General features: G+C 44.7%; 1 protein-coding gene across 1 annotated transcript; it reads left to right on the top strand.

Annotated features, from left to right (window-relative positions):
* Positions 1 to 730: 730 nt before the first annotated feature.
* On the top strand, positions 731 to 12,880 carry LOC141075641 (uncharacterized). Its single transcript, XM_073562750.1, has 5 exons — positions 731 to 952; positions 1,035 to 1,158; positions 1,242 to 1,339; positions 1,539 to 1,629; positions 11,158 to 12,880. The coding sequence occupies exons 1-5, from the start codon at positions 731 to 733 to the stop codon at positions 12,681 to 12,683; spliced, it is 2,061 nt and encodes a 686-aa protein (XP_073418851.1). The 3' UTR covers positions 12,684 to 12,880.
* Positions 12,881 to 13,405: the final 525 nt, after the last annotated feature.

Genomic DNA, 13,405 nt, shown 5'->3' with positions numbered 1-13,405 from the left:
CCTCAAACTTCTGTGTGTGACTCAGAGCTGAGATCTAACGTGAGAGAAGATTCCAGTGCGGGGAAGACGGGAAACCTTCATATAGACGGCCGGTGGGGATGGAGGCAGTGACCGACTCTGGCCACATCTGTCTCTAGAGCCGCAGTAGGAGATGAAGATGTCGTCCTCATCATGAAGGAGTTATTTCTCATGTCGCGTGTAATGAATATCTCCTGCAGTATTGCTAATGCCGATTCCAGTGTCGGTAATGAGACGAGAATTAGCGTTATGGAAGATGAGTCTATGAGGAACGTGTTCAGCTGCCGACTCCGAGGAGGAAACTGCTTGTTGTCTGTGGCCTAAATATATAGGTTTTATTAGTAGATGTCAGGGGAGAAAACTAAACCCTGTAAGATAATAAATCTCCTCATATGTTTCCCTTATTATCTCCAGTAATTGTATTATTACACAGGATTCTTATGATGTTACATCGGATCATCTTCTTCTCATTCAGGTCTCTACAATATCGGATCCTCTCAGTGAAGATCTTCTACAGAAGAGAATTTTCCTGATTTACCCATCAAGGATGGATATGGACAGAGACAAGATGGCGGAGAGGATGTTACACCTCACCCTAGAGATCCTCTTCCGTCTCACTGGAGAGGTGAGAGATTCTGATGACGTCACATTACATCATTCTTATCTTTGGGAATAACAGATGGACAGAACTGGAGAGGTGAGGACTCTGGAAATGTCTGTAGTGAGATTTATTAATGTGTCTCTCCATAACCAGGATTACACAGTGGTGAAGAAGACCTCTAGTGATCGCTGTCAGGACCCTGTGTCTGAGGGATGGGGAAGACCCCTGAGCCCAATCACGGGGCCTCCACCTCACCCCCTGATCCATGAGGACATCAATGACCAGAAGATCCTAGAACTCACCTACAAGATGATTGAGCTGCTGACTGGAGAGGTGACACTGCTGGGAATGCTGGGACATTATACAGTAACACTATGAAGGGATCGGGGGATGACGGTATCATTGTATGTGTCAGGTTCCTATAAGGTGTCAGGATGTCGCTGTCTATTTCTCCATGGAGGAGTGGGAGTATTTAGAAGGACACAGAGATCTGTACAAGAACGTCATAATGGAGGTTCCCCAGCCCCTCACATCTCCAGGTAATAGACAGGACTAAATACACACGGCCTATAATTATCTGTATGTAGAGAATGAATTCAGTCCCTGTATGTGTTTCCTCCAGATCTATCCAGTAAGAGGACAACACCAGAGAGATGTCCCCGTCCTCTTCTTCCACAGGACTGTAACCAAGAAGATCCCAGTGCTCCTCAGGATCATCAGGTAGATGGAGAGAAGGTGTCAGGAGATCTCCCCTATGATGTGTAGACGGCTGTGAAGGTCTTGTGCTCAGTCTTGTTTTATCCCCCAGTATTATATGTTTTATACTTGTGTAATGAGAACGGTGGAGATGGCAGGATTAGAGCTGATCATAGATGGAACTTCTCCATCTGTCTGTGACCTTTTACAATATTTGTTTCAGGATGAAGATCTGACTCATATTATCACTACAGAGACATATGTGAGGGGTGATGAATGGTGTAAAGAGGAGATTCCCACATATGACTACCCAGGTGAGTAGTAACCACTGAATGCAGTGACGTCACAGATTCTTCTCAGTCACCGGCTGTGGCTGCTTTATCGGTGGTGTAGTCCGGCCGTATTACCATGATCACCATTTTGCCTCTAGACCACAACATTTTCCTCCACCCAAAACTGTTCAAATGACTTTGGGCATTGAAAGCCCTTTTCTATAGAACTTACAACCTGGAGATTCCACCTACCCCCTGGAAGTCAAATGACAGCCTATGCAGAATGCGCTGAAAGGTTAGAAAATCACTTGAAGAAAAATATTATGCTGGGCCTGAAAGAGAAAGCGGAGGGTAATGATGCTGTTGGCTTCCTAGATCCCTGAGATCTTATTGGATGAATTTTCTCTCCCTTCTGTGCTGCTGAATGTCTCATGACCAGGTCCAGTCTTTCTGGTCAAACTTTGCTTTTATGATGTGCAGTGAGGCCAAGTGTGAATTTTTGTACAATAACTAATTTCACTTTATCCCCACTTTTCAATTTGTGTTAAAACTACCGTAGTTTTAGGACTATAAGACGCTTGAGGAAAATGGGGGGGGTGCGTCTTATAGTCTGATGTACCGGCTCTGGATGTGGTGGGAAGGTGGTTGAACGGCAGATGGTCACAGGAGGCTGGAGCCGATGGCTGCGGCTAACTCGTGTTCCCGCTGCTAAAGAGAAATTAATATTCACTGCATCCCACGCCCATGGGCTTGGAGGACAATGAATATTCATTTCTCTTTACTAATAGTGTCTTGATCTGATTACCCCCCCAAACCCGGTCCTGGTATGCATGTCCCCATACTTATAATTGGCCCACACCCCCATCCCCATCCTGGTATGCATGGCTGTTGTGAACACTTGTGACCTGGCTTCTGAGTTTGGGCTCCCTCTGGTGGTTGCTGCAGGTAATGGAGCTGGTCGGGTTGACAAAAGTCAATCACCTGAAGATGATGATTGGAGGTCAGGTGTTACAGACTGGGAAGATTTAAGTGAGCAACCTTCCCTCAATTGTTGCTAGTGATTTGGCTTCTTCCTGTGCATTTGGAAGTCTGCCTGCCCCCTGCTTGGTCCTGCATCGTTCAGATAAGTCATTTGTTTGCTGGAATCTTTTTGCATTTGATCCAGTTTTTGCCTTTCTCTGATTTCTGCTTTGCGGGTGTTAGTTCAGCCTTGTTCCCTGCGGGGACCTGTGCTGGACCCTGTTGTGAACTCATTTTCTGGTCTACCAGTTGTGAGTTCTCCTTCCGGGCTCCCTCTGGTGGTAACAGGAGATAGTGAGGTTGATTTAATTAGTAGAGATCTGCCACCTGATGTTGAGGATAACGATTGGATCTCTGGAATCTCAGACTGGATTTAAGACAGCCGACGCCCTATTCTGGTGCTGGTGATTCCTTCTGGCTTTTCAGGTCTTGGTTTTCAGCTCTGTTCCAGTCATCTCAAGCTAAGTGTTTCTGCTAATGTTCACACTTGATTTTGTTGGTCTATTCAGTTTCTTGTGTGGTCAGCCAGCCCCAGCTGGGGCTGTGCTGAATTTCCACTCTTATTTATCTGTGTTTGCCAATTTGCTTTTTGTCCCTTATTAGATTGGCCTCTTTTTTGCTCTGTCTCAGAATATTTCAGAGTGCTGATATAGTGGGAGAAGTCTAGTGACTTCAGGGTTAATTTTGTTATCAGAAGTGTTGGACATTATTTTTGTAGGGTTTTTTGGGCAGATTGCAGACAGTGTCTTTCCTTTCCTGTCCTTTCTAGTTAGTTTGGGCCCCATCGTTTGCTCAGCCTATTTTCCTGCCTATGTTTGTGTTTTCATCTTGTTTCACTGTCAATACATGTGTGGGGTGTCATGATCTGAATTTGATCTGACAGTTTTAAATTGCACAGGGTGAACTTTTTTTACTTTGGCAAGTGCCAAGTGACTTGACTGTCCCCGGTGGTGGTTAGTGGTATTGCACTTTGGGTTTAATGTGCACATAATTATGGTTCAGGTGTGGGGCTCTATAAATGAGTCTCAGGGTGTGCAATCACTGCTGGTGATATTCATTCATGGATTCTGAGTTGGTGAGAGCCTGGTGGAAGGATGGAGCTGAGGAGGAGTCCTGTGCAGCTTAGCCAGGGGGGAAGCGTGTCAGCTATGGTGTCTGGACGAAGGGCTGGCATGGCGTGGTGGGGTCGCAGTGATGGTGTCAGCGGGAAGTGTCTGCATGGACTGGTGGAGTGGCGACTATGGAGAGTGGCACTCACCATGTGGGACTTGGCTGCTGAGCTGGACTCAACCATGCTTGACTTCGTGTCAGAAGCTGAACTCATCTTTGGGACTCTGTTACTAAGCAGCAGCAACTGGTGGTGGACTCTGCTCCAAGGCTGCACTAAGGTGAAGGATCCTGTTATGGTGATGGATCCAGGTGGAGGAGAAGATGCACACAGGTGGTGGGCTCTGTTGCTAGGAGCGTACGCAACAGAGCAAAGCTAAGTGGTGTTTCCCCTGTATTGTCTCTTTCCTCATGTGTGTTATTAGTGCAGTGGTGGGATTAGTCTCCGCACCGACCTATTCCCTAGTGAGGGTTAAGGTTCGCGTACGGTGACAGGTGCAGAGCCTGTATAGGGAACGTAAGGAGTGCAGGGACACTGGCTCAGGGGAGCTTAGGAGGTCTCCACGTCCCCCATTCCCTATCGCAGGGCCCACCATTGTTAAAGTTACCCAGGTTCCCCCTTTATTATTTGATTATTGTATAACGTGTAATACCTAAATTCGCCAGGTGGAGGCGGCGTATCCACCTGCACGTTTTATTATTTAAATGCGCCCCACTGGAGGCGGTGTATCCAGGGTCACGTGTGTTATGGGTTCACCTTGCGGTAACCGCTGTGTGCCCAGAGACACGTGACCATGACATGGGGGCTGTCTATTCCTTTGGGGTCTGCTCTGGGTCAGTTAGTTTTCCCCTTTTCTTGCTTTAGGCTTATTTAGTCCTCCGGCTGTGACGAGGCATCTAGATTCATCGTAGGAACACTCCACGGCTGCTGCTAGTTGTGTGGTTAGGATCAGGGGTCTGCAATCTGCATTGTTACCAACCTCTCTGGCTTTCTGTGACTTAGCTTGTTTAGTTTTCCTCCTCGGTGACCCATTCATAACAGGACCCTGTTCCATATGCCACAGCTCATATCAGTGTGTTCAGTATTGCTAATCCCCTGCTATGTCAGTATCTTTTGTTTTGCTTCCAGTTCACACCAGAATTCTGATCTAGTGGGGGACAAGTCGTGTGGCCTCAGTATTTTTGCATATCATACGTGTTGGATTTTTCTTAGGGTTTTTGCATGATTGCAGACAGTATCTTTCCTGTCCTGTTCTATCTAGACAGTTTGGGCCCCATCATTTGCTTACTCTATTTTCTACCTGTGTTTTGTGCCTCATCTTGTCTCATCTGCAATATATGTTCAGGGGCTATCTATTCCTTTGGGGTTCTACTCTGGGGCAGTTTAGCTTTCCCCTTTCTTGCTTTAGGCTTAGTTAATTCTTTGACTGTGCCGAGGCATCGTAGGTACATCCCATGGCTAATTCTAGTTGTGTTGTCAGTTTAGGGGTCTGCAATCTGCTTAGTTACCAACCTTTCTGGTTATCTGGTTGCCTAGCCTATTCCCCAGCTATCCTGCTCAGTTACCTAATCATAACACATGGCCCCATTAGAAAACATTAAAAATGCAAACCATTACACTTACCTACCCCGCGCTTCCTCACAGCGTCCTGCTTCGATGATGGCAACTGCTATATGCTTGTAAGCAGAACTTGGCAGAGACATCATGCGCTGCTCACAAGCAGAGCACAGATGCCAGGACTGTGCACTCAAAGGGCAGTGAGTATTCATTGCTCTTCAGTAGCGCGCAGTGTCAGCAACTAGCTTCCTGCTGCTACCGGTGGTCACATGTGCCGCTACTTAAGAGAAATGAATATTCATGAATACGCACTGTTCCCAGCGCTGCTTACAAGCATAAAGCAGTTGCTGGCACCGTAGCAAGAGGCTGCAAGGGAGCACCGGGTAGAAAAGTGTAATGGTTTGTTTTTTTAATGTTTTCTGATAGGGCCATGCATACCAGGATAGGAATGGGGGTGGGGGCCACTTATAAGTATGGGACCCTGCATACCAGGACGAGATGGGGCTGTAGGTTACCAGCAGGTGTGTTGGATGCTGTGACGAGCAGGGGGCAGAGCAAGTGTTAACGGGTGTCTTTTTATAACCAGAGAAAAAGATAACAACGCTTTCTCCACGCAGGGAGTTAATATATACAAGATGCACAGAAGTATTGCGCGGACAAATATGTGGAAGTTCAGTATTATGCAGTGACAGCTTGACTTCACCTGTCAACAATGGTAACAACGAAAAAAGAATTGCTAACGACAGGAGAGGAAAAAACGGTAGGGTTCAACTTATCAGACTCTGTCGTCCGAAGGGAGGTGGTTGAAAGATTCCACGATGGCGCCGCAGACGGCGCGTCACATTGAGGAAGCGGTCCTGGATGAACCGGAGGCACTCTCTCTTAGCGGTGAAGAAGAGTCCGGGACCTTTTGGTGGGCTGCTGTGTGTCCAGGTACCGGTGGCTGTTGTTTCGGCGGATGAGGCGGAGGGTTCTGGTATCAAGGCCGCAGCCGCGGATGTAAAGTCAAAGTCTCCGACGGGAGCCGTGGGCTCTACACTGTCTGCTGTCAAGCGTTGCACAGTACGGTCAGCGCTTCCTGCCTGCGGTCACGTAGGGTCGGCGTCCGGCAGCGGGAAGCGGTCACTGGTGCTGTTGCTGGATGTTGGGGGGTGCGCACTCTAGCGCAGTCTGTCGTCAGTAGTGTTACCCACTGGGAGGGAGCAAACTTTCCTCTGCTGCACCTCCTGTCTTTCCGCCAGAAACCCCAGGTTCCGGCGCACCCCCCTTTTTATATCAGACCCGCCCTTTGCAGCAGAGGTCACAGGTCTGTCCCCGTCAGGTTCTCTGTCCCCCTGCCACACTAGTGGCAGTCCCAATGGTTACGGCCCACAGACACTGTTGCCTTTATTGTTCTGGTCCTTCCTCCTACAGGGCCATGCATACCAGGATAGGGCTGATGGGACCATGCATACCAGGATAGGGCTGATGGGACCATGCATACCAGGACGAGATAGGGGACCCTGCATACCAGGATAGGGATGGGACCATGTATACTAGGACAAGATGGGGGCCCTGCATACCAGGATGAGATGGGGGCCCTGCATACCAGGATAGGGATGATGGGGCCATGCATACCAGGATAGAGATGAGGTGGCATGCATACTAGGATTAGATGGGGGGTCCTGCATACCAGGATGGGGATAGGACCATGCATACCAGGATAGGGATGAGGGATACATGCATACCAGGATGGGGATGGGGCCAGTCATACCAGGATAGGGATGAGGGATCCATGCATGCCAGGATAGGGATGAGGTGGCCTTGCATACCAGGGTAGGGATGAGGGGGCAATGTGAATCAGAATGGTTATGAGGGGACCATATATACCAGGATAGGGGATATTAAGTACAGAATTGACCACATTTTTTGCTTCAATTTGTTTTTCCTAATTTTCTCCTCTAAAACCTAGGTGCGTCTTATGGTCCAAAAAATATGGCAAGTGTGAATTTTCTGTACAATAACAGAGTTTCCCTTTAGCCTGAAATTTCAATTTCTTTTAAAAGCAACTAACTTCAAGGAGGATTGTGATAAACTACAGGACAAACATTCCACCTGTGCCCTGTTAGATCTCTAAGCTGTGCGTGGCTGATGGCTGTAATATACATTTATTCCCGCCTGCAGGAGATGTGTTGGCTCCAGCCCTGGTGTCATAGATTTACTAAACGTCATGAATTCCATTATGTTTTCCATCCTAAGGAATTCAGATTACTGCACAATCTCTCCTGAAATGGGGGCGCTAATACTTTCTCTACTCTTCCGGTCAGGACTCATAGTGGCTCCAATGGTCCACCATAAATGAGGCAGCTCCGGTTTAGTGTTCTCCCCTCGTACATACGTTGCTGTTGGGGATATAACATAATTTTTTATTCTACGTCTTTTTTTAACCTGTTCATTCTGTATGATAGTTTGATTGTGGTGGGATCGGCCTTCCTGCCTAATGTGAGTCTGTAACTCCCTGATAGTCTTGAAAAAAATCTCTCCATTGCCTCTTCCAAATGCCTAAGATCTAAATTTAAAGGGAACCTGTCAGCAGGATTGTGCTCAGTAACCTCCAGACACTGTCAGGTCAGCGCCGTTATACCGATTACAATGATACCTGGTGATGAAATCCGTCTTGTGGTTGTTGTTTAATCTGTATTAGTAGTTTTCAGTTAATGAAATTCTCGTGTTCTGGGGTGGGGCTGTGGGTGGGGCTGTGGGCGGGGCTTTATGAGGTGTGCTGATTACATATGCATCTGTATTGGCTTATGACAGGTTACTGACCCCTCACTGACCTGCCCCCATTATTACATAATGCATATAATAATGTTGATATTATTCTTGACAATGCCTATAATATTGTGGCTATTGTGAGGCTTAGAAAATAAAAATTTACAAATGACACTGGCGGCACTTGTCCAGTAGCATCTATCTCTTACTTATAGATGGTACTGCGCAGGTGCTGCCATTTTTCTGGATGTAATTTTTTATGTAAAATAGGGGGCAGGTCACTGAAGGAATTAGTGTCATAAGCCAATACAGATGAATATGTACACAGAGCACCACATAAAGCCCCGCCCACAGCCCAACCCACAGCCACTCCCACAACCCCACCCTGATGCACGAGAATCTCATTAACTGAAAACTACAAATATAGATTCAACAGTAACCAGCCCGCAGCTGCCCAGAAAAGACACGTCTATTAGATGCGCCAATTCCGACGCTTTTCCTGGGTCTTCCCACTTGTCCTGTAGCGGTGGCAAGTGGGGTTCATATTTGTATATTTGTGTGGTTGATGTCACCCTTTTATTGTCAGGTGACATCAAGCCCACGACTTAGTAATGGAAAGGTGTCTATCCATTACGAACCCCAAAGTTACATGTTAAATAAAGACACAGCCAGAATAAAGTCTTTTATTAGAAATAAAACAAAACAGTTTTCCTTTTTCAAAAATAACAAACACAGTTATACTCACCAACACCTAAGTGGGAAGAGTCGGGCAAAGCACCAGAATTGGCGCATCTAATAGATGCCTTTTCAGGGCAGCAGCAGGCTGCTATTTTTAGGCTGGGGGGGTCAATATCCATGGCCCCTTACAAGCCTGAGAATACCAGCCTCCCAGTTGTCAGCTTTAGCAAGGCTGGTTGTCAAAAATGGAGGGGAACGCCACACCGTTTTTTAAATTATTTATTTAAATAATTAAAAAAAACAGTGTGAGGACCCCTCTATTCTTGATAACCAGCCTTGCTGAAGCTGACAGAGGAGGATTGCAGCCCCCAGTTGTGAGTTTTGCTAGACAGGTTATAGAAAATACAGGGGAACCCACACCGTTTTTTTCATTCATTTATTTAGTTATAGCGCAGGCGGTGGGTGAGGAATACTCCAGTCATCCACTCCTGATGTCACTGTACTTAGCAGCAGGTGTAGGTTGATGGGCGTAATAGTCCCAAAAGCCCCCACCTGCTGTCATCATTCTCACTTTAATATAACTCTCATCATTCTACCTGCCGGCAGAGCAGAGGAGAATGATGAGAGCGTCTTCAGCACCCGCCACCGGGGAACAGCACTTACTGTACCGCTTCTTCCCTGCCGGCCATCCATGTGGTACTGATGCTGTACACGGGTGGCACACGGTTGTCACACATGTGCCACAAGTATTACACACATGGACATCTCCGGTACCGGAAATATCAGGACATTTGAAATTGGCCTTATACACAGTTCTCTATAAATGCCTAATATTTCTTCTTGAAACTCATCTGACAGAAAATATTATTGGAGCTTACGATAGTATAGATTGTGAAATCTCCGAGACCCATACTCTAATTACACCAGAGAGGTTTCACCACTAGCTGCTCATTTATTACTGATGGAGACTGTGGAGTTTGATCATTTCAGCAGTTCCTAATCAGGCTCCATTATTAATATCTGACGTGTGTCACTTTATGTGGTGGTAAGTTTGGAATTATTCACAAAGGATAATAGGAAACAAATGGATCTTACAAATTATTTTCCAGCTTCGCACTATACCGTACATACGGTTGTACACTACTGTCTGGGCACATGGCAGTGTTCAGAAGGGAAGGAGCGCCATTTAGCTATTTGAATGCAGATCTTGCTGGAATAGTTTGCAGACACAATGTATTGGGAGCACTGTTCATGGTCACCTGGCAGCTCAAAAGATGTCACCCATGAACATGCTTGGCACTATCTTCTCTGCTTTCCATATCCCAAGGATTGCCTTGCTCACCGCCCTATAACACCCTTACATGGAATCTGGACATACACTGGGACCCCAAGGCTTGGACCATGGTGTCACCTGCTATTCTGTGGTGTTAGATGGCGAGAAGAATAGTCAGATAGCTGGGTCAGAACCAGAAGGACAGAATACAGAATCAGAAGACACAAGAGTAGTCGGTAAACGGGCCACGGTCACAGCAGGAAACAAATACACAAGCCGCAAGCTGAGCACAGAGGACTGAACCAGAGGAGAACAGCGCTGTATCTGGCAGATTCCGGCCATGTGCTTTGCGCTTTAGTAGGGTGTGGTGCTTTCCAATTGGCTGAAGTAGGGAGCAGATTACTCCAGCTGGACAGCAGGAACAGATCCCAGATGAGATTGGACACACCATATGCAGAAGCCCTAATATAACTAAATGACAGAAAACCAGAATAGTAGAAATCCCCATAAAGTGATTCCATGTTATAAATTAATTCACTGAGAGTTATAATCCTTAGGAGGAGTGAATATTTTGACTCCACAGCCACTTATCGGAAATTAACATGCAGTGGATGTTGGAGAGTGAAAATTACACGTTTGTCATTTTATTACCCAGCACATAGTGCCCAGATTGTTCTCCAGGAGACACACACCGCAAATTAAGTGGATTCTTCTCACTATAATATTGCTAAATACAGGCATCCTAAATGTTGTTTGCGCACACTGCAAGACTCCGAAGTGAGAGCGGATTTTGCTGGATTGGTTTATAGAAACCCTGTTGCTTTTCAACAGCCTTTGAGCCACTAATAGTGTGGGAACCTCTGTTTTTCCATTGACAGATGATGGACCTGAGTGGGGACTTGTTTTTGTGAGATGAGAATTGGTATTATTTTCACCTACATAACATTGATTTTTTTTTTTATTTGATATTTGGGAGGCGGAATAAACAAACAGTTGAACACCGCACACTACTGGCTCATCCAACAAGGTTTTCTATTAGACTGTGAACTGTCATTGTCTTGGTAAATAATTAAAGCTTTTACATAAACTGTCCATAAAAATGGCAAGCTAAGTAGAAATGTTCAAAATTATAAAACTCAAGGATATTTTATTAATAAATAATAATTGTTTTTTATCTTAGCAGATGACTGTACCAGGAGATCAGAGGGACAGCTGACATCTTCAACTTTTAAATCTGATGATCTTGAGATCCTACAAGATACAACTGAATTGATTGCTGTTACTCCAGATATAGCATCATCCATTCACTGCAAAGATCTGTTATCTGATCCTATGAAACAGGTCACATCTTCTGATTCAATACCGACTACTAAAGAAAATCAAAGTCACAAAAGAGACATTAAAAAACAAACTGCTCCTAAAGCAAAGAAGTCATTTTCATGTTCAGAATGTGGGAAATATTTTACATGGAAATCACGTTTTGTTACTCACCTGAGAATTCACACAGGGGAGAAGCCTTTTTCATGTTCAGAATGTGGCAAAAATTTTGCACAGAAATCATATTTTGTTAGACACCAGAGAACTCACACAGGGGAGAAGCCTTTTTCCTGTTCAGAATGTGGGAAATGTTTTGAACGTAAATCAAATTTTCTTAGACACCAGAGAGCTCACACAGGGGAGAAGCCTTTTTCCTGTTCAGAATGTGGGAAATGTTTTAGGAATAAATCAGATTGTGTTATGCACCAGAGAACTCACACTGGGGAGAAACCTTTTTCATGTTCAGAATGTGGGAGATGTTTTGCACATAAATCATATTTTGTTACCCACCAAAGAACTCACACAGGGGAGAAACTCTTTTCCTGTTTAGAATGTGGGAAATATTTTGCACAGAAATCACAGTTTGTTACCCACCAGAGAACTCACACAGGGGAGAAGCCTTTTTCCTGTTCAGAATGTGGGAAATGTTTTGCACAGAAATTACAGCTTGTTACCCACCAGAGAACTCACACCGGGGAGAAGCCTTTTTCCTGTTCAGAATGTGGGAAATGTTTTAATAATAAATCATATTGTGTTCAGCACCAGAGAACTCACACAGGAGAGAAGGCTTTTTCTTGTTTAGAATGTGGGAAATTTTTTGCGCAGAAATCAAGTTTTGTTATCCACCAGCGAACTCACACAGGGGAGAAGCCTTTTTCCTGTTCAGAATGTGGGAAATGTTTTAACAAGAAATCAGATTTTGTTAAGCACCAGAGAATCCACACAGGAGAGAAGCCTTTTTCATGTTTAGAATGTGGGAAATGTTTTGCACAGAAATCAAATTTTGTTACCCACCAGAGAACTCACACAGGGGAGAAGCCTTTTTCCTGTTCAGAATGTGGGAAATGTTTTAACAATAAATCATATTGTGTTCAGCACCAGAGAATCCACACAGGAGAGAAGCCTTTTTCATGTTTAGAATGTGGGAAATGTTTTGCGCAGAAATCAAATTTTGTTTCCCACCAGAGAACTCACACAAGGGAGAAACCTTTTTCATGTTCAGAATGTGGAAAATGTTTAAGCAATAAATCAGATTGTGATAAGCACCAGATAAGTCACACAGGGGAGAAGCCTTCTTCCTCTTCAGAATGTGGGAAATATTTTAACCAGAAAGTGCTTCTTGATCGCCATCAGAGCAGTTCCGCAGAGGAGAGGCCATTTTCATTTTCTTAATGTGGGAAATATTTTACTTGGAAATCAACTGTTAAAAAACATCAGAGACGTCACAATGGGAAGACGACTTTTTCATGTTCATAATGTTGGAATAGTTTTAACCAAAATTGAATCTTCTTAAATGGTTTGTCTCTTGTCATTCCTAATGTTTGCTGACAAAAGAATAAAACTCAACCTTATTAATTCCAAATTTAAAACTATACCCATAATTCAACCCTGAAGATTCGTTGGAAAGTGACTGATATAAAAAACATATATTCCACATCTCAGTATATAGGGTGAGGTGACGTTTACACACTCACTCTCCAAGCCTCTCATTTCTACGGGTTTCATCGTCCTCGCCAAAGACGACTCATCAAGAGACTATTTAATATTGACCTATATTCAAGCGAGACTAAACGAAAAAAACTTAAATCATGTATCATGTTATTCGAAACAGTCAGAACACTAGCCACATATTGGCAGATCCCAGACCTCAAACTATATACTTCGGAAGTGTATAAGCCACTCCAGTGTCAGGAATAGATAGTATGAATTTGAATTTACCAAATGGCTGCAATGAAACAATTTAAACATTTAAAGGGGTCTGAATACTTTCCATACCCACTGTATCAGTAAAAATAACTCCTCTTTATTAGGTAAAGTATAAAAGAATTGCACCATTTTCCGATACCCGTCGCGTCTCCATTTTTCATGATCTCGGGTTGGGTGAGGGCTTATTT

Source organism: Dendrobates tinctorius, unplaced genomic scaffold, assembly GCF_039654945.1.
Source record: "Dendrobates tinctorius isolate UK_male_01 unplaced genomic scaffold, ASM3965494v1 ptg000366l, whole genome shotgun sequence".
Lineage (NCBI taxonomy): Eukaryota > Metazoa > Chordata > Amphibia > Anura > Dendrobatidae > Dendrobates > Dendrobates tinctorius.
Note: the sequence above shows the minus strand (reverse complement) of the source record. Positions and strands in the feature narration are given on the sequence as shown.

Excerpts from the sequence above, each read along its gene's own strand:
- LOC141075641 (XM_073562750.1), top strand. The coding sequence starts at position 731 with ATGTCTGTAGTGAGATTTATTAATGTGTCTCTCCATAACCAGGATTAC. Across the intron at positions 953-1,034 it reads TTGAGCTGCTGACTGGAGAG|GTTCCTATAAGGTGTCAGGA; the intron begins GTGACACTGCTG and ends TGTATGTGTCAG. Across the intron at positions 1,630-11,157 it reads TCCCACATATGACTACCCAG|ATGACTGTACCAGGAGATCA; the intron begins GTGAGTAGTAAC and ends TTATCTTAGCAG.